The 21,967-nt window shown below is 28.9% G+C and overlaps 3 protein-coding genes across 3 annotated transcripts; 2 read left to right on the plus strand and 1 right to left on the minus strand.

Annotated features, from left to right (window-relative positions):
• The first annotated feature begins 1,594 nt into the window (after nucleotides 1-1,594).
• LOC132919365 (uncharacterized) lies at nucleotides 1,595-6,842 on the plus strand. The gene is made up of 5 exons (XM_060980934.1): nucleotides 1,595-1,778; nucleotides 2,037-2,489; nucleotides 4,643-4,807; nucleotides 5,584-5,724; nucleotides 6,318-6,842. Exons 1-5 carry the CDS (start codon nucleotides 1,764-1,766, stop codon nucleotides 6,519-6,521), a joined length of 978 nt encoding a protein of 325 aa, XP_060836917.1. The 5' UTR covers nucleotides 1,595-1,763; the 3' UTR covers nucleotides 6,522-6,842.
• LOC132919375 (peroxisomal targeting signal 2 receptor) lies at nucleotides 6,744-15,761 on the minus strand. The gene is made up of 6 exons (XM_060980947.1): nucleotides 15,607-15,761; nucleotides 8,743-9,040; nucleotides 8,537-8,650; nucleotides 8,316-8,424; nucleotides 7,238-7,431; nucleotides 6,744-7,124 (listed from the first exon to the last, which is right to left on the minus strand). The coding sequence occupies exons 2-6, from the start codon at nucleotides 9,025-9,027 to the stop codon at nucleotides 6,963-6,965; spliced, it is 864 nt and encodes a 287-aa protein (XP_060836930.1). The 5' UTR covers nucleotides 9,028-9,040; nucleotides 15,607-15,761; the 3' UTR covers nucleotides 6,744-6,962.
• On the plus strand, nucleotides 11,278-13,241 carry LOC132919357 (arrestin homolog). The gene is made up of 7 exons (XM_060980922.1): nucleotides 11,278-11,436; nucleotides 11,502-11,623; nucleotides 11,680-12,021; nucleotides 12,075-12,263; nucleotides 12,430-12,618; nucleotides 12,681-12,849; nucleotides 12,919-13,241. Exons 1-7 carry the CDS (start codon nucleotides 11,370-11,372, stop codon nucleotides 13,074-13,076), a joined length of 1,236 nt encoding a protein of 411 aa, XP_060836905.1. The 5' UTR covers nucleotides 11,278-11,369; the 3' UTR covers nucleotides 13,077-13,241.
• Nucleotides 15,762-21,967: the final 6,206 nt, after the last annotated feature.

Raw genomic sequence — 21,967 nt, forward strand, 5'->3', positions numbered from 1 at the left:
AAATCGTCCAATTTAATAACATTTACATAGATAAAACTACATGTTCTCAAAAACTATGTACTGAACAGTAATACCACAAATTTAAAAATATTTTACTCGATTTAGTCGATTTAATATCAAACTTTATTATGTAATAGGTAGATAATATAATATTAAACATGCATTTGCGTTACCTATAAACCTTATAAATTAAATACTAGTTATACTAATTCATTAGAATAAATGAAATTTAAAAATTAAAATATTTTATTAAAATATATTAATTAGATATTTGAGTAATATGAATGTAGAAAATAATTTTAAAAGTGCCGATCAATATAATTGTATACATAATTATTATAATATGAACGTAATAGTTTCGATTTTCAATTCTTTTATTTATATATATATATATATATATATATATATATATATATATATATATATATATATATATATATATATATATATATATATTATATACAGGCATTTAGTATAAGGTAGATATTATGTAATACATTATAACGATAAACAATACTTTCATTTCAAGTTTCAACAGCTAATATTGTCGATCGAATTGAAATTAAATTCAAAAATTCATTATTTTACTTCTACTATAATATAATACTATAGTTTATTTATTTTTAATATTATATTTCTTATGCAATACATAATATTCAGTTATAGTAAAGACATTTATTTCATATAATTATTATCAATAATCGTAATAAAAAGTAAGCTGATAAAAATCTATAAAGTTAAATATCTAATAATTAAATGTTTTACAGAATTTCCAATAGATTATGTAATTATAGGTCTAATAAAATATGTAGCAATAGTATTTTATTACATAAAATGTGAACTTGTACTAATTATATTTTTCATATAACAAAATGGTGTTAAAAATTATTATCCATCATCTATCTTCACCCAAAAATAATATCATTATAATAATTTACATTACTATTATTGCTCATATTGTTTAGTGAAGTAGGTAGTTAATGTAATATAATCGAAATAAAACCTTTTAAAATTATGGTATGAATTAAATAAGTATGTAACATTGTAACACAGGTTAATTATATGAGGCTTTGAGGCTTATAATATTGAACATTTAAATTAATATTTTAAACGATTAAAAATGTCCGATTGTGTCACAAGAACGGGTTAGTTATTAATTATAATATAATATACAAAATAAAAATATTATCTGAAACCCAGTCACTAAAAATAAAAAGATAATAATGTAACAGTTTTAATTTAAACAACAACACATAACACAATTGTTTTCTTTCTTTTTAAACACGAGGTATTTGTACATGCCTATTTGAGGGTGGATAGGGTCTTGACACAATAACGGTCGATTATTTTGTAACGTAATTGTGAAAATTACGTAGCGACCTATCCTCGGGGGCGTTTTGTTCCTTCTCATATTTTCAGGTCCACCCGAACATCATTGTTGAAACGGTGGACCACTTTCTAATCCGTGTTCGGTTCAACTTCGCGGGGACGCCCGACTGCAGACGGCGGAAAGTGGGAATGCAAAGTCGTGAACGCACTATCGACGGGCCGCGCAGACCGCCGCGAGTCGCGACCACGTACCTATATAAATCGAAGGATCCGTCAACGGTGGACCATTCACTTATTGCCACCGCAGCTCCGCACGGTGTGACGATATTATTGTTATTTGTGCGAATTCGTCCACCAATAGAATTGTTTTATTGGTTTTCTTCGATTTTTCATTCGTATTCATCCCGTCTGCACATTTTCCGCGTGCATTCAAAATGATGATCGCACAGGTAAGTCATATTTATTTTACTGTGTAATATCAAGTGTATGTATGTTGACTACTGCAAAATTTTTGCATTCGCCTCTCGCTGTCCAATAACCTAACGACAATCTAATGCACTCGATTGCATCTTGTCTGCAGGTATCATCGATGCGATCTTTTGCGATTTCTACGTTTTCTCTTCTGTCTCTTTTGAGCGTGTCCTCCAATTCGCCGTCGTGCAATGAATACTTTAATTAATTGATATATCGTATCATTCATTTTGCAGTGTCTTCTGGTAGCCGGAATCGCGGCAGTAACGGTATCTATGCCAGTCACTCAAGAGGAGTATGCCAGGTACATAGCTCAGCAACAGACTGAAAAGGGCCAACCGATCCGCAGGCCTGTACTACTGCAGGTGGTCCCGGCCGGCGGTGCAGCTTACCAACAACCGGCAGCAGCGTCACCTCGACCAGCTTACCAACAGCCAGCTTCTTACCAGCCACAGCCCGCTGCTTACCAGCCCCAACCAGCGGCATACCAACCCCAACCCGCTGCGTACCAACCACAGCCCGCCGCGTACTCATCACCCCAAACCTACCAGCAACCGGAAGAGTACCAACAACCCGAACAACCATACCAGCCATCTGCCCGGCCACAAGCACCACGCCCAAAGGCCCCATCCAAGCCTAAATATCAGAACAGGCCCGAAAAACCAGACGACGAGGAAAACGACAACAACGTAAGTGGCTTTATTATTACATAAATTTATATATTACATTAGTAGTAATATGATAATATAATATAAATATAATAACTAAAAGCGACATCTCATTAATATAATAAAGTAAACGATATGAATATGGGAATGTAAAAATATTTTTACACATAAATTATATATATTGAATATATTTATATAATAATATATACCATCCCTTTAATATAATTTTAAACTACAATCGTCAATCACACAATATAATATAAGGATATTTAAATTTAAAACACTCAATCAAATAAGTAACAAAAAGAACATTTTTCAAGTATTTTTATTTTCAATCAGTTTAATTAGTTATAGTTCGAACAGTTGTTTTTATTAGAAGTCTTAAAAATTCTAATATAACTGTCTAAACACTCATATAAACGTATTAAAAATAAATATAAATATCTTTTTTTTCATATTCCTGTGTAGTGTGTATCATATTATATGCTTCTAATAGGCTATATACAATAAGGATATTAAAGTAATGATTATTGCTTTACTATACCATACAGTTCTTATTTTTATATAATAAATAAAATATTAATGTAGCCGGATAAAAATATACAATAAAAAAATAATATATAATACTACTCGCATATACACTTTCGCGTAGTATTGTAAACATAATTAATGTAGAATATACTCGTATATGAATAATTTAAACTTTTTTACCAGTGATATAAGTCTAAGAAAGTTATGTCGATGTAATTTTTTTAAATTAAATCACCATAATCATATTGATATGGATGGTTATTCAATCGACTATTCTATGGTCACTTATATAACTTTCTTTCGTTATTATGCAGGATAAAATATATTATAATATTATATTATATCGCACAGGAAAGCAAAATACGGTTTGTAATACGTTTCTCGAATGTGTGTAACTCGCGGGGGCGACTAGGTCGAAAAACTTGATCCAGTTACGATGCAACAAAAATAAAAAACAAATAAATAAATAACTTATCGCTATTAGAAAGTAGTTATAGGAGATCATAATATTGCAGCGGACTTATTATATAGATTACTAAAAGTGTTACGAAATATTTTCTAGGGTTTATTATAACTCCGATGTGTATTATTGTCGATATAGCTATAGGCGCATGTAAAAATATATATAAAGATATATTGGAATAATAAAATTTAAATTATTACCGGACATGTGCACGGGAGTACAGTTGTCACGACTTAACCCGACCGTATCGGTTGCGTAACATCAAAGCTAAGCAGTGTCTCTGGATCTAGACGATCATTAAATCCATACCGTGCGTGCAGAAAATGAGAAGACGTTCACTTTTGTTTCACAACAGACAAATTGTAACAACCAATGTGTAGGCAATGAAGAAACTTTAGAAACGCTTACGTGTATAATTGTGACCCAACAGATAATGTTACTACAATTATCGGCATGAGCTGATAGTAATTTAAAATTATCCTTAGTCCGTTAATTCACAGACTTTAAATAATGGTTAGTAATAAACTAATAACTGCTGCGTTCATATTATTATATTAAGTTAAACAAAATAGAAATAGCAATTACTATTAATATAATCATTAGATAAATAAAAATAATTAATCAGTACTCATGGCATATTATTTTAATCGTAAAACATTTTTGAAATATTAAAACTTCTATACTTTTAATTTTTAAATGAAATTTAAAAACATGTTATAAAGATTATGGGCTTTTAGATAATAGGATTTTTACTTACACGATGAAGTAGTAAAATATATTTAAGCAAAAGAAAATTAGATTATACAATGAAATGATTACCAATCACTTATTAGACTTCAGTATGTACAAAAATTATCTTTAGTTTTATTTTAAGGACATCATAGACCAAGTTCGAAATTCATCTATATACGTCGTCATTTGTCACATTGATATTATTGAACTAAATCATTTAATCACATCATAATATTATGCTTATCGATTTATTGTATTAATTTTGTTGTATTATTTCTTATTATATTTCTTATTTTATTAATGATACTAATATTTTTATACGTATAACATTTATATATATATATACACACACAATTAGTATAAGCTAAAAGTAATAATATGTTTCAATTTCACTTTTTAAAATTATTATGAAAAGTTATGCATTATTTATTTTATGTTTTTATAATAGCCTAATGCTCAATACCAGTTTTCGTTCGACATCAGTGACGACGAGTCAACAAACTACCACAACCGCAAAGAGCAGAGAGATGGTGAAAAGATTTCTGGAAGTTACAGCGTCGTAGATTCAGATGGATTTATCCGTACAGTCACATATACTGCCGATCCTGAAGAGGTATGTTTGATAGAAAAAAAAACGTATTTATTACCTATATGTCCTACATATATTTCAGTTTATTGAAAATTCAACATAATTATATTTAAATGAGCTTGATTTAAATAATGAATATCTATAAGAAATTAACGTTCGGTTTTTAATGAATACCGTCTCTCAAAACGTAATGGCAGTGATATATAATACGAATCCATAGTCCATTTATTAAATAGTCATGTTTTATTAATGATTTAAAAATGTTTACTTTAATTTTGTTGTTAAAATTGTCAATGTAAAGCGCTTATCCCTTTTATCGTATCGATTTCATTCGTACTTATTAAATATTCAGCAGCATATTTTGCTTAACACAACAAATAATTAATTAGACGACTTAAATATATCATAATACGTAGAACTAATTTTGATTTGTTGATAAAAAGAAAGTAACAACAATTGTTTTTATAAATTTAAAGTAATTTCAAGAGACAGGATTTTCTGTAAATGCACATTTATATACATATTAATTGAGTTTTTAAGTTTAAAATGTAACATATCGTATATCAGCTATTCATTAAAATTTTTTAATTAAAACACAAAATGTTTCGTAAAAAAATTGAATAAACAGTATCTATTACAATCATTATACATCATCATATACGTATTATACAATAATACGATTGTGTAATGAGCATCATCAATTGTTAAGGAAACGAACGCACAATACAACACACACCTGTATATATTATATTTCACATCAATCACACCGGAAGTATAATTTATTCAATTAATAAATATAGGGATTCAAAGCTGAAGTGAGCCGAGAGCCGACCAACATCCAAGTTAAGATTCCCACTCCAGCACCACAAACAGCGTCGCCAGCACCTCAATACAGATTGCCCGAGAGGAAGCCACAGCAGCCGCAATACATATCAGTCCAGGTGCGTAATATAAAAATAATTTCAAACACGCGCATTTAGGGAACGAATTCAGTGGCGTAACTCGATCATTCGTGAACGGGTGCGATTAAAATTGTTCAATATATATATTTTTTTATACTGACACCCTTCACGCCCACACATCAAACGACTTCTTGAAGTATTATTTTTTTTTTCAACAATAATATTCGATTTTTATTTCATACAATTATCTAATATTTCACAGCTTTATAAATACGTGTAATTATAAATGAACAATAAATTAAGGTAATAAGATCCTCGTAGGAGTGATTCACACCCTCTCGTCAAACGCGCCACTGCGTACAATAACAATATTCAATTAATAAAAAAAAAAAAAAATAACAAAACTCACAATAAAAACGATACCTATAACTATAGAATATTATAATGATAAATGATCGTATGAACGATAATAACAATACTGTAGGTAATACATAATATGTCATATATATATAATTATAACGATTAACGGTTATCAGCCGAGACACGAACCGGTGTCAATAATAATAATACTATAATAATACTAATTAATAATATAAACGTTGACGATTTTTTTTTTTTGATTTCCCGCACAGGCTAGCGAACCCGAATCCGCGGCGCAACCGGCCGACCCGATCTCCGGTTATTACCGCAGTCCGCCGCAACAGGTCAAGCAAGCGCCGGCCGCGCACCGTTTCGCCGCGCCCAGGCCACAGCCAGGCCAAAAGGCCAGCGCGCTGGGCTACGCAACGGCGCCGACCAACTCTCCGCCGATCATCTACCAGGCGTACGACCAGTAAGACAAGTGCACGATAATAACAACACGTATTATTGTGTGTGGCAGTGGACGGACGGTGGCGCGGTCGTCGTCGTAGTCGTCCCTGCCACTGCATCTCAGACCCGAAACACACGCGCCTCCGCGTCCCAACCGCAGTCGGCCATCAATCCGTCCTGGTCGGCACTCATGTCCAGACCGTACACGTAGTCGGAATGGTTTTGGTGGCTCTGCCGCGGTTCCGACGACACACCGTAATCCCATATCCTATAAATATACGTCATTATAATAATAATAATAATTGATATAATATTATATAGATTATACGCGCACCACATTATATTATTATATACTTTTTATAATGATATTATTATTATTAGTGTTGTAGTATTAATTAATTGTATAATAATAATATTGTATATGTATCGTGGCTGCGTTCACACTTCATTATTTTTGTTTCATAAATTTACGATATATTAGATAATATTATTATTATTATTATTATTATTGTCTTAAAAAAATAAAATGTAATTTTTGTGTACTTTGTCGTGCAATCATATGACGCCGAAACCAACGTGGACCAGTGGTGAGGCGAACACTGCACTCGCTTAACGGCGTCCTGGCAACCCTGTAATCGGCGAAAACAAAAAAAAACGAACTTTTTCAAAATTTTGTTGTTTATAAGTGACAAATTCGCGGTATTTTCGCGACTTATATCATCATGTGTGTGTGTGTACCGACCTCGAGCTGAAATATTGGCGTTAACAATTTCCGTATGTCCCATATTCTAATCAATCCTTCGGCTCCGCCAGTGGCCAATACGAAAGGGTAAAACTGGTTCCACGAACAGCTCAATATCTCTGCTTGATGTGCATTTATCTTGACGCTCGGCCGCAGCGGTGATGAACAGTCCCAGATGTCCAACATCCCGTCGCCTTTAAAATATATTCGCAATTTTACCAAATCAACAGATTTCATGATCGTAAACATATGATTTTCCGCCAGAGTGACGTTCGTCTGTTAACGCTATTATGACTATTTTACGTCCAAATTTTTATTTTTATTTCAGCCTAAAAATGTTAATTTATTATTTTAGATATTTTTTTAAAACTCTTGAATCTAAATTAACCAAATTGTAATGATTACGATGTACGCGCTTCACCTCAACTCACTTCATTAATCTCTACACATCATACAATATATATATATTTATCTTCTTTTTAGCGTCGAAATACATTAATAAATTAGAAACTTAGAAGTAGAAAAATTAAACATATTGTTAATTAAAAATTTCATTCTACGAAAACATGACTTTTTTCATAGTGCCTCTACCGCGTAATGGAATGTTGAGAAATATACGCTTGGATAAACTCAAAATGTTTAAATTTTACTAATGAAAAATGTCCACGGTAACTCTTTATATCGTTATTACTTCAATATTTTCAGACATTATACAAAAAAATACTATTAATACAGTTAAGTAATTAATTAAAAAATCAATAAGTCACTTTTCGCTAACGTTGACCGATTAAATAGCATTCGTCAGCGTTCGTGGTAACACCGTTCTTACACCGTGTATGACCACGGCATATTAATCATAACTTTATTTTATTATTTTTTTAAAGTTTATAAAGTTTCCCTGACTAATAATCATAATAAAAAATTTTTTTCTTTGGTGGGAGGATTGAAAATACGTAGTATTTGGCGGAAAACGGACATGGAGTTAACGGACGAGGGTCACTTTGTAGGTGGAAAATGAAAACACTCATTTTTATGCACATATATAGGCACATTATAGTAGCATATTATTTTATTATACCTGAAACCGACGCAAAACATGAAGACAAGAATGGAGACCATTTGGCTTCGTAAACCAGTCTGTCGTGTCCCTTGTACGTCGTGAGCGAACAATACTTGTTGGGATCCCACTGTAAAAAAAACGTATAAATGTATAATTAAAATATTAAAAAGATAAGAAACAACGTCATCGTTGTACCGGAAACGATTAGGTATGTTATGCATTTTATTTTATTCACGTACAAGTTTTACTGAACAGTCCCATGACGCGGACAACAAAAAATCGTCTATGGAGTTTTGACACCAGTCTACACCGCACACTTCTTTCTTGTGTTCATTAAACGTTCTTACAGGTTTCTGTCGGATAACCGATACGATATTAGCATTGCGTTATGTAACACTTAAAATTATTATTGTTGATTATATATTCATCATAAATTATATGTTACTTGTGGATATTTATAATTCCACATCTGCACGGTTCCGTCTCCGCTGCCCGTCACCAGTAAACTGTAGACTGATCTGCTCCACACCACATCGAATAATCCATCGTCCCAATGCATTTCATACTTTTTGCTTATCAGACATCTGTCATCATCATACTTCACCAAAAACAATGTTCCACCGCCTTTAAACCCGTAATATTGTGACGTGGCTATGGCTAGGAGGTTTGATCGATTCGGTGAAAATTTTACCGAATACCCATGTCGGTTTTCAGTTTTAAAAGTAGTCATCGGGAACTTAAATCTGAAAAAATTATAATATTTTCTTAAATATGAACAATTAGTATTAATTAAATGCTATATATATAATATTAAATCCTATTAATTAAACTGGATAAGATTTTTGTTGTTTTATTTGAATTTAGCTAAATTACACTATTAATTATTCAATATAGTTTCAATTCATTTGTATAATAAACTTAAATATTAAATTAAATTTAAACATTATATGAATATCATGATTACATTCAAATTAACTAATATCTTATGACAAGATGAATAGGTAGTTAATACTCTAAAATAGCTCTAGCAGCACTGCAGCAGTAAATAATCAAATGTTTGTAATAATTGTAGTATTAAATATTAATATAATACAATACAACTAATAAGCAATAGTCTATAATCATTAGTGAAAAAGAACAACAGAAAATAAAATATCTATCCCATAGCGTAGCCATAGTTATGTATGAAATACATTGAATTGAATAGTTAAATAGGTTAAAAACCCAACTAGCTTAAACTTCATTATAATTAATGAAATTATATGCTAAAAACAATAAATATAAAAACATTATTTTGTTGTACATTTTTTTTTTAATGTAAATTTTTTTGTATACCTTTGTTTATATATTATAATCTATTTCAAAATTCAATATAAGCCTATCAAAAATAAGTTAATGACATTTTATATTTTATTTACAATTTTAATATGTGGGATTTTTTAAAAGTAAGACTAAAGGTACGGTTTGTACATTTTATATTATATTATTTATACTGCTGTTTGTGAAATTATTAACACATAAGTCATGCATCGTAGTTTACGTAGTTTAAATAATTGAATTACTATTTAAAGTTATTTCGTAGGTAATGTCTAACTGTAAATATTATACATTTTATATTTATTATTTATACTTCATACACAAAAGTTACAAGCGAAATATAAACATACAAATTATTTAAAACACAAGCCATGTACTTGTATTGTGAGAGAAGCCACCCATTGGCGACACTTGGAGGTACTTTGGCACGCCAGGCAATTATTTTTGCAAAGGTCACAACACGTAGACACCATTCGCTTTTAAATATCTGATGGGGCTTTCCCGGTAGAATTAATGTAAATAAGTAGGTAATATAATGATGGATATTGATTATGCATTATAATATGTAGTTATCGAGTCAAATATATACGAACATCGTACACGCAATAATTTTGGTTGAAAATAAATTGAATTAGCAATATATTATTATACCAAACATTTAGATACACACAGTTTTAATTATGGCAAAATGTATACTTAGATTAAAGAAAATTGGTCTTACAATAATGTATTTTTTTATAAAATTCTTTTATGAAGGTACATTTTTTTGGAGGTGTGCTCAGAAAAATTCATGTGATCCTATCAATTAATAATATTTTAAGAAGGGACATTTATATTTTCAATTAATACTTTTTTGGAATTGAAATTGAGATAAAAAAAACATTAATATTCATAATCTTTTTGAATTTGTAATAATTTAATAATGAAATAATTACTAATTGATTTATAACGCATAATAATAACTAAAATACAAAAAGGCTTGTACCGAGATGAGCTAAGTAAAATACAAATAAAATAATGATTTCTTGTTTTCTCAGCTAGTAGTCTGTACCGTATTGAAACTGTTATCACTTTTAATCTTAGGCCTATGTTTATTTTGTCAAATACCTTGGTAGCTTGGTACCTAATGAATTTTTCAAAACTGATCTATGGCTTCGTAAACTTAAGTATGATTTTATCTAGAATAATTTATTATTATTGATTATCGAATTAATTATTATAAAATCAATATGTATAATATATTACTTAAATATTTTCTTAAAAATATGTATTAAAAGTTATGAAAAATATTTAAATAATTGTATACTTATTATATCGGTTTGTTTTAATAAAATAAAACAAATACTCAATTGCTGTAATCAATCTTATCCTTAGTTCAAAAAACTTATGTAGGCTTTAAATTATAATAAATACACAAATATTTTTAAAATTATGAAAATATCTACACAAATCAGGTCAACAGTTTTATGTAAAGTAGTTTAAAAGGGCTTCTTGAATAGGATAAGAAATCGATGGTTTTTAGAAAAACTTTACGTGTTTGGAATTTTAACGAAGACATTTTTTGCAGTGACAAAATATCAAAGAACTTCCGGGTCTTCATTTAATCCAATTACCTTATGACGATATAATTGTAAAAATGAAACCCTACGAGGGAGCTTCAGTAACATCGATCAACTGTTTAGTCCAACATTAGACGGGTCACATTCAACCGTGCCCTCGACTCAAGTGTTTTGTATTTTTATTTCATCATAAATTATGATACCTTTATTATTTCTTTATTTTATAGCAACGCTAAAAGTTTTTAAAAAAACTACGCCAAATGGTAATACAATGTCAACAAAATGTAATAAATTAATTTTTATTCGAACACTTAATTATTATTTTTAGGAAAAGTCACAATATACGTCAGTAAACGAGATTTCATTGATCATTTAGACAGTGTTGATCCAATTGATGGTGTTATCGTAGTCGAAAATGACTATTTACAAGGACGAAAAGTTTTTGGAATGGTAATGAATATTACGATTTCATAAGTGTTATTGTAATCTACATAATGCTTTTTTAGGTTTCCACGACTTATAGATACGGTCGAGATGAAGATGAAGTAATGGGTGTAAAATTTAGTAAAGAAATGGTGTTGGCGTGTAATCAAGTTGTTCCGCCAATAAAAGAACTCACAGAATTAACTCCTATTCAAAAAAAATTGGTGAAAAAATTTGGTAACTCTAATGCATTTCCATTCATGTTCAACTTCCCCCCAAATTCCCCATCTTCGGTGACCTTACAGCCAGGTGATGATGATAGTGGAAAACCACTTGGAGTTGAATATAGTATCCGAACTTATGTATCAGACAGAGAAGACGACAGAGGAAATCAAAGATCATCCATTGTGCTAGCTATTAAAAAGGTATGTATTTTTCAAAAGTAGTCAATTTAACATATAAATGTGTAAATACTCAGTTACAATACGCTCCATCAACAAGAGGTCAAAGACTACCAAGTTCATTAATAAGCAAAGGATTCACGTTTTCTCACGGAAAAATTAGTTTGGAAGTCACATTGGACAGGGAAATATATTATCACGGAGAAAAAGTAATTGCCACGCTTGTCATAAGTAACAGCTCGAGGAAGTCCGTCAAAAATATTAAGGTAAGACAAATATATCTCAATATGATTACGATAAATAGTTATTAATTTATTGTCATTTATTATCACTAATCATAAAAGTAATTAATCGCATAATTTATTATAATAATTATTTTTAATTTTACAAATAAATAATAATATTAAATACGCGTATTATTATTATACCTAGGTATATGTTGTTCAACATACCGAAATTACAATGGTCAACGCGCAGTTTTCTAAGTTTGTCGCTAGTTTGGAAACCCGAGAAGGCTGTCCCATAACACCGGGAGCTGCTTTTACTAAACAATTCTATTTAGTACCACTGGCGTCCAGCAATAAAGACAGAAGAGGCATTGCATTAGACGGACATCTTAAGGTACAAACTATTTTCAACACGTTGGCGTATATTGAATAAAATGCATGCAATATATACTACAGGAGGACGACGTTAATTTGGCATCGTCTACATTGATATCGGAAGGTAAAGGTCCTAGTGACCAAACTGGTATTGTCATTTCATATTCAGTCAGAGTAAAGTTGAACTGTGGTACTCTGGGAGGCGAACTCGTGACCGACGTACCATTCAAACTTATGCACCCAAATCCAAGTAAATAACTTGTTAAACATTTTTTTTTGTATGAATTTATTAAACAAAAAAAATAATTTTGAACTTCAGCATCCGAAGACTGGACTGCGCCTAAGCAACCACAAAAAGGAGTATTGAAGAAGACCAAGAGCTCGGACAGAATGAAATATCAAAAGAGCTTTGGTGATGACGACGAGGACAATATTGTGTTTGAAGACTTTGCAAGACTTAGGTTGGCTGACGAATAAATAAAAACCATTTGAAAATTGTAAAATGTTTAAAAATTGTTTTGAATTGTGTTTTCTTCGCTTAACTCGCATTGGTAGGAAAACCGGGATATGTTTTAACTAAAAATTATTACTATCATTATTGCAAGATTATAATAAATCAGTTCATTGCCGTCTTCTATACAATTTATGATATGTACTCGATATTTAAACTACATTCCGATACGTCTTATTATAACCTGAAATACAGGATTCGATTCCCAGCCGAATATCCCTCATAACAATGACGCCCAACAATTTTAGGGAGAATATGTCATCGGCAATAACCATTACGACGATCCTGAACCGGAATATTCAGTACTGGTTCGATTTCCGTTTTTCACACCTTTGACCCTTCATAACTAATATTCACATACATTTCCTGTTTGACCGATACCCCACACAAAGGATTCAATAACGCATGCATGTAAGTTTGGTATTATAGATGTTTTTAATTCAGACTATAGAATAGGTACTCTATATTATTTCCGATTTAAAAAAAATACTCGTCAAACATGTTTATGTAACTTATACACTACGATTTAATAACTGCTATCGACGGGTAACATAATAAAATCAAAGTAAATATCGCTATACTACATATAATAAAAAATCGTACTTATTTGCCAAAAAATAATTTATTAGTTTGTATTAGTTTAATGTTATTTAAACAAGTGACGTATTTTTTAAATCTCGTAGTCTATATTTAATTTATATTAATATTTATAATGTACATACAAATATATAAAACAATATTAATATATACTTATTACTTATGCAAAATATTAAAATAAATAAAATATTAGTAAAAAAGTATTAATACGGTTAAAAATATATTAATCTAGGTAGAGCTATAATTATATTAGAAATACAAGATATCCACTAACAAAGATTTAATCACAAATCAATAATCATTAATAAAATATTATATTTTATACTAATTATTTAAATACATATATCAACTAAACAAACTTTTAAATATTATTTATATACCTAAATATCTTAAATAGATTTAATTATTTTAATCAATATTTTAAATAATTTAAATTACCGCTGCAGTATAAAATACACATAATCATGTGTCTTAAAATAAATAAAATATTAACAAAAAATTAAGTACATTTTAATACCTAATAATACTAGTATTAATTATTATAATAAATACATTTAAAAAACAGACCCAATCAATCTTTAAACATTTAATTATTTATATTAAAATGTATAACTTTTTTTTTGTTAAATTAACTATAAAAATGTGACTAAAATTAGTTTGAAAAATGATATTAAAATCTTGTATGGAAATTGTTATAATTAAAAATATAATTTATAAATTTATATCTAGGTATCAAAGTTAAGTATACATTTATATTCTTATTGTTTATAGATTTAATTAGGAGGTATTAATATTTATCTATAATCAATGATAAATTATATCACTGTATAAAAAATATTTATTTTAAAACAATGTAGTCATAGGCCCATAATTATTATTATTATTGTTATTTACTAAGGTAGTTATGATATTTCCTACAAGGCGTAATTTTAATAAATCCTTCGCATATTATTGTTTAGGTACAGGTTACACATAAGTCCTTTAAAATATTTGAACAACTTTAATATTAATATATTAATGTGTTAAAAGTGGGTTGTTTGTTGTTAATAATAATATGTATACCCATATCTTGTAAATATAAAAAAAATAAATGATACAATACAATTTTAAATACTGATTAATCCTAAGATTTACCAATAATAATTCCTATTATAATGGCTAAATTTAAGTACATTTTATATATCCTACTGTTATTTACCTACGAAGATAAATATTTGACATTCGGATAGTTATTATCAATTCGTCTAAAGAATAAAGACCTACCGCGGTAGAACTAAAAGTATAAAACTAATTTACAAATTGGTTATACCTACCATAATATTATATATTTTATACATGTATATCAGTATATAAATTAAAAGGTAATCCATTTAAGTGTCTACACTTAAAATATATATATATTAAATATTTCATTTACATAGTTTAATGTCATTATAAAATACTTAAATGTATTTGAAATTAAGATAAACGGAGTAGAAAAGAAATACCTTTTCAAAATATCGGTTGACTATTCCACTTATCAAAACATTGAAAACGTACGACTACTAATTATCTAAAAATACTCATTTGGAATTTTATTTTATTTTTATATATTAAGGTACTTTAAAAAAATGTTCGCTTTAAAATATGAAATTAAAAATGTATGTCGTAATTCAAAATAGTATAAGTTTAATAAATAATAACGTTAAACATAATTCAAAATATAATTTTTCTCTAAAAATGTGCTTTCTGGTATATTATATGTTAGGTATATATTTAAAAAAAAAATATCTTATTAAAACATTCCTAATGAGTGATAGGTAAATAAATTAAATTAAATTAAATTATTTTTGTTATAACATTTTTTAAAATAAACTTAAGGCTAATTATTTCCTTGGTAAAAACCACAAAATTTCTTACTTCAAAAAAGAACTCCAAGTGTGCTCCTAGGCCTGTTGTTGAAAACTGTTGATTTCTTTAAAGGTGTGGTCTCAAAAGTACTGTAAAATACATCCCTACCTAAAAAGGGTTAGCGTAGTGTTGACCCAATGACCAAAGGATGCCGGTTCTTCGGTTAGGGTTGGGCTCCCTCCAATATATATGCGCCCCGTAATTTTAAATTTATGCTTGTGGGCATTTTTATAATTATGATTTACTGTTGCGCAAACCCATCAATCACCGAAAAAAACGGTCGGTGATTTTAGTGTTTATACAGCCGGACATATCTTTCTTTTACTATTATATTTTTTTTAACCACCGTGTGATAAGACCATTTTTATTGAGAATAATTCTCACAGAATACATAATACATATTATATAGGTAGACATATCATATGAGAAGTGGTAATAATTTCTTTAAAATTATGCATATCAAATGATCAAATACCTCTAAGCCATTATAAATACTTTTATTCTAAAATTCTAAATCTTAGAGTAAACAATATAGCCTATATGATAATTTATTAAGATTAGATAATTAATTTACAGAGCGATATTAATAACTTAGTCTTATAGTCTGAAAATAACTGCCTTGTATTAAATATTGAAAAATTCAAATTCATGCGTTACACTTTAAAAAAAAACAGATTAATTTTAATTACTCTATTTCAGGAATAACACTCAAACTTGTATATACATTATACAATTTAAATAAAATTATTTATTATTTTAAAGATCTTGGGGTAATGTTCAACTCCAAATTGATTTTCTCAAATCACACCGAAATGATTAAAAATAAAGCGATCGTAATCTTGGATTTATCAAAAGGACAAGTACCCAACTACAGCACTGAAACCACTTTACTGTTCGCTTGTCCGCTCTAATCTCGAGTACTGTCCTCTAATTTGGATCAATAATACAGAAAAACAGAACAAATCTATCGAGTCAGTTCAAAACAATTTTTTACGGTTTATCTCTTTCAAATGTAATATTACTAGACCGATCCATGGGTCACTTCAAAATGTTCTTAATTTTTCTAACTTGTCAAATTCAAAATAAATTCATTTAATACTCGAGATCCTAAACCATTTTACCAAATTCATCCCAGTAGAAACTATATCCTGAACAGCCCTGCCAACATTTTAATGACCGCGGGTAATAAATTTGTTTTCGACTATAATTAGCAGTCCTTAAGCTCTATTTAAATTGTTAAATCAAGATCAAAATTTTTTTTTAGTACCTACTAAATATGTTATAAATTATTTTGTTATTGCACTACCCATTACCACTTTGTGATGATATTATCCGTATATTTAAAAAAAAATATATACATAACTTAAAAAAAATATTTTCAATATAATATATTCATTTGCTAATAACTAATTATTAATATAGTTATCTCTAGTTCAAAATGTCTTACTTAAAATATTACAATAAATACAAATATGGTTTTTACTTTTTATTTTTTAAATCACTTTTCAATAATTTCTAACATATCTGCAAAATAAAGGGACATGAATAATTTATTGACCGTCTATTAATATAGTTTTTTTCTAGTTAAAGTGGGTTAATATTAAAAAAATGACAATATAATATATAGATTGTAACTAATTAACTTTATTATTTGTGTGGAACACAATCATATTTACTACTTATATAAAGAGGACTATAAAGATAACAAAAGATAGGAGACCTAGGAGAGGCTCAAAAGTCAAAGGCATAATAAGGAATGATAATGAACGTTATAATCGGGTAAAATATTTCACAGAAAAGTAATGTACAGGAATATAATTCACAGGAATTATAAATACAGGCAATAATAAATATGACAATACAGCGTACATGCAATAATTCTACCAAATCTTTCTTTGATTGGCTTAATTTACATGAATTTAGCACTTCATAAAATTTACAAATCTTCTCTGACCCACCACAACCATTTCCCCCCCAAAAAACAACAATTCAACTAATATTTTCTTTTTAGAATTTACTCGTAATTCGTATAAATAATATCAAAAATATTCATTAGGTAATACTTGAAAATTATTTAAAAATTAGATTATATTTTTTGGTTTAATATATTATTATGTCGTATGCGTTATGAGTTTTAGCCAACCGCCAACCCGGCTCATCTCGGAAATAAAAATATTTTATAACCTAGAGGTATATCTATTCAATGTAAATTGATACAATTAACACATTTTTTATGTTTCGCTGTTCTAAAAATGACATATTTGATTGTTATTAACAGTTATTTATTGTAATATGTTTAATATGTATTGTTGTTTTAATATCACATTGGCACATTGTCCATGGCCACATGAGTTGAATTTTTGATAAAGGCAACTATAAAATATTAAATTTATTGATAGGGTGGTATGTGGTTACTAAATTTTGTTTTCCTGCTTAAAAGTTACCTCTTATTAAAAAAAAAAAATTATTATCTTTCCATCTATGTGACATCTACATTCTACGTTGTTGTTAATTGCCGCGTCTGATTTCAGTTTTTCGCATTGTTTACGACACCGACACCCTATCAATAATCTGTCTACTTCGCTCTTGACGACTAAATGTTTTCTTTTTGTCAATCTCATATGTTACATATACACGTATCATATTGTAATAAAACCAGCTAAAGTACTACCTATATGTATAAACCTTATATCTATTACTACTTTTTATATAAATACGTAACACAGTTGCGCGTGTTCGTGGTTTTAGAAAATAAGGTGTAAAAAAAAATCACGACGATAATATTATAATATGTTGACGGTGGACATACAATATTATTATATTATTATTATTATTATCCGATAGCCACATATCGTCGTCGTGCTGCAGTGTGCAGTGTCTGATAACACTCGATTAGGTACCGCACGTCCTGCAAGTCGGAATCGGACACCCCATGGACGGACACACACACATACACACACGCCAACCCTTTTCTATTCTAATTATGCAAAGTCGAAATAAAGCGCAAAAAGGGGAGCCGCCGCAAGTATAATGGTGTTACGGTTCCGGTGCCGGCCGTTGTTTGGTGATTTATTACAGTGGCCGTAAACATTGAGGCTTCACGCGTTTCTCTGCATACACGGAAACCGGTTTCCGGTGTTTTACGCGACTATCGGCCGGTGGCGTCCGCGGAAGGAAACGCTGCTCACCGTGTTTTGTCGTTGAACCAGTACCGTGTGCAGTGTGCACGCAACAATGTAATAGTACCCTCCTCGCGGACTCGCGTGTGACCAACGGTCGCGCAAAACAAGGGCCGTAAGTGCATTGTAATCTACGAGGGAATTACCTAAGCTAGCGTAAACATTGAAAGGATTTACAAAACGATTTTTTTTTCTCCTTTCTTCTCCTGTTGCATTCCTATACTCTCTGTCTGTTCTGCGTATACGACGGTCTTACTGCGACCGCGGCGGGAATAATAATAATAATAATAATAATAATGATAATAGTCGCGTTCGAAAATATAGCGACCGGCCGGATCAAGGACTTTATACGGGGATTAAAATGAAACGAAAAGAAATATTATGGGTACGTGATGTTTTACGGCCGCGCTGGATATGCTTCGAAAAATCAACACGTGTTCGCATCACAATGGTATAGCGGATAGTGGTGGCGTCGAGAGCATGATCACCGCGGAATCCGTTCCATTAGATTTTCCAAAACGAAAACAATTTCACCGTATAGTGTTGTTGATTTTGAATTTATAGCGATATAGTATTGTAACGCGATGTAGGTAAACATAGTGATGATGCTGGTAATTGTATTCCGTGGAGATGCTGTTGTAACGTATACCTAAATGGCTAAATGAATTGTCGCTCTATTGGTGTTCAAAGTAAAACGAATTTGATTACTAATTTTATCGTAGTGATAATCCCGTACATACGTAAAGAGATAATTTATCAAGCATATTACTCGTATAGTACAGACTTCATAGGTAATGATCTAATCAATTCTAATGCATGACAAAATATGTTTGTTTAAGTTTAATAACAGCAATAGTAAATATTAAATAATATAATATTTTATATATTGTTGAATAAAATCTATGCATATTGTATATATTTATATATAATATAGTATTATATAGTTTCAGTAATTATTTTAATTTAAAAAATATTTGTAACTACTAACTACTAAGTATATAATTTAATTTCTCATTTCAGTTATTAGTTTATATATAGCTCATTACACGTAAAAAAAACTATATATTTCTATTTCTATTTTGTATTAAATAAAATTTCAAAATATTGGGAAAGTAACGATAATAATCGTTTATAATAATTACAAAATATTCTCGATTTCTTGACGTATCAGTATTGTCTTATTATTATCGAAAACCAAACAGATTGCTCTTTATAACGAGGAGAATTCCTCAAAGTGAAACTTATATTTTCTTAAATTAAATATAAAGTAAATAGTTTCTAGTAATAAGTCATATGTAAGTTGTAAGCAAGTATAACAGTTGATTTCCATCATTAATAATTATTATTGTGGAATTAAAAATGATTTTATTTTGTCAATCATATAATATATATATATATATATACATTATGCGATATACTCGTAATTGATACTAGTAAAAAAAATATAAACCGTAAATAATTCGATAAATGGAAACAAAAAACAATAATAATAATATATCAGTTATTGTAGATATAGTAATAGTATAACTGTAAATAAATTATACATATAGTATCGTGTAATCACGTAGGAAAATAAACAAAATAATTCGATTGGTATCAAATATTTACAATTTTTATTTGAAAATTATTCGTACATATATATATATGTATATTTGTTATAGTATTATTAGAGTAAGTTGACATAATATTATAATAATGCATAGTTGTTGATATTTTATGGCCTAATTAAAGACCGGAGCCTTAATTAATGATCGTGTTACCGGCAATGGTCAACATGAAGGGGATTATTATATCACCCTACTTCGTTCCCATCGAAACCAGTTCTGGACACTGGGTATCTTTCTCCCTCGTCGAGTATTTAATTAAGAGTGCTAAACTGGTTAATTGTCTTTTGTTCGCTGTGTATAGGCATATACCGATGTTTGTTTAGCGGCTAAGGGAATAAGGGATAGATATCTATCCAACCCCAACTATGTTTATGTTAATTAGCTTATAGCCTTTACTGTACGTATGCAACTTGATCTCATTGCAACAATATAAGATATAGGTATGTTGAAATAAAAGAGATAAAATAGGTACAATAATAGGTATACTTCTTTTTCTTATTATAAATTGTAAGACATTACAGTGTTCAAGTGTGACTGTGAAAACAAAATAATCAATGTTATAAAAAATAAAAGTTCACTGTTGGACTTATAATAATATAATTTATTGCTCTGTAATACTTCAAAACATTTAGAAATCAATTCAAAGAATAATTGTGGAGTAAAAAATGTATTTTACATACAAAATTTGACCCCATCTTATATATTAAATTCGCCGTCGAATATTCTATAATATTAGCTAGTTATGTGGATAATATTGATTTTTTTTAATAAGTACATCATTAACAAAGTTAACAATTCAAGTCTTAAATACTATTAAAAATATATTAGGTTAGTTAGAGTAAATTTATAATTTAATAAAAGAAAAAAATATAAATTGTAAAAATTGTTGCGCTTATGTATTTTTTAATTTATTTAAATTTTAAATTGTATAAATCATTGTATATAGTTATGAATATTTTCAATTTTTTATTATAAAACATTAATAAAAAAATATATATTTAAAATGTATTTCCGTAAATAAAGATTCGCGATTGAAAAATTAAATTAAATTATTTAAGATAATTTTACATTATAGAAACAAACATAATATATTATGTTTGTTTAAATCATGTTGTAGGATGTTATTTAATAATATATCAATTTATGTCTGTTTGGGTGTTATTTTAATTATATGTTCAATTAATATATTTAATTAATATTTAATATTTACGAATATCGTTTTATTTTTAAGTAATACACATATAGGTATAATGTAAGTAAAGATTTATTATAGAACAAAATTTACTTGTTTTTTTTTTTATTATTATTGAAATAACCAATACAAATAATGATATCCTTATATTAGAATGACGATATTGTCTTAACTCTTAATAGATAAACTTTCTTCGGATCATGTACGATGTACCTACATGTGTCCAGCGCCCTGAATACTTACTATTTACTTTTATAGTTGTCACTCAAAATATTTGTACACTGTACAGTTATTTTACCTACAGCTATAGTGTACAGTATACACTGTGTAATATATGTTTACAAATTCGAATTTTTTTATTTATTTATTAAACCATTAAGTTTTGTTGCGTT

This window comes from Rhopalosiphum padi, chromosome 1 (genome assembly GCF_020882245.1).
Source record: "Rhopalosiphum padi isolate XX-2018 chromosome 1, ASM2088224v1, whole genome shotgun sequence".
Lineage (NCBI taxonomy): Eukaryota > Metazoa > Arthropoda > Insecta > Hemiptera > Aphididae > Rhopalosiphum > Rhopalosiphum padi.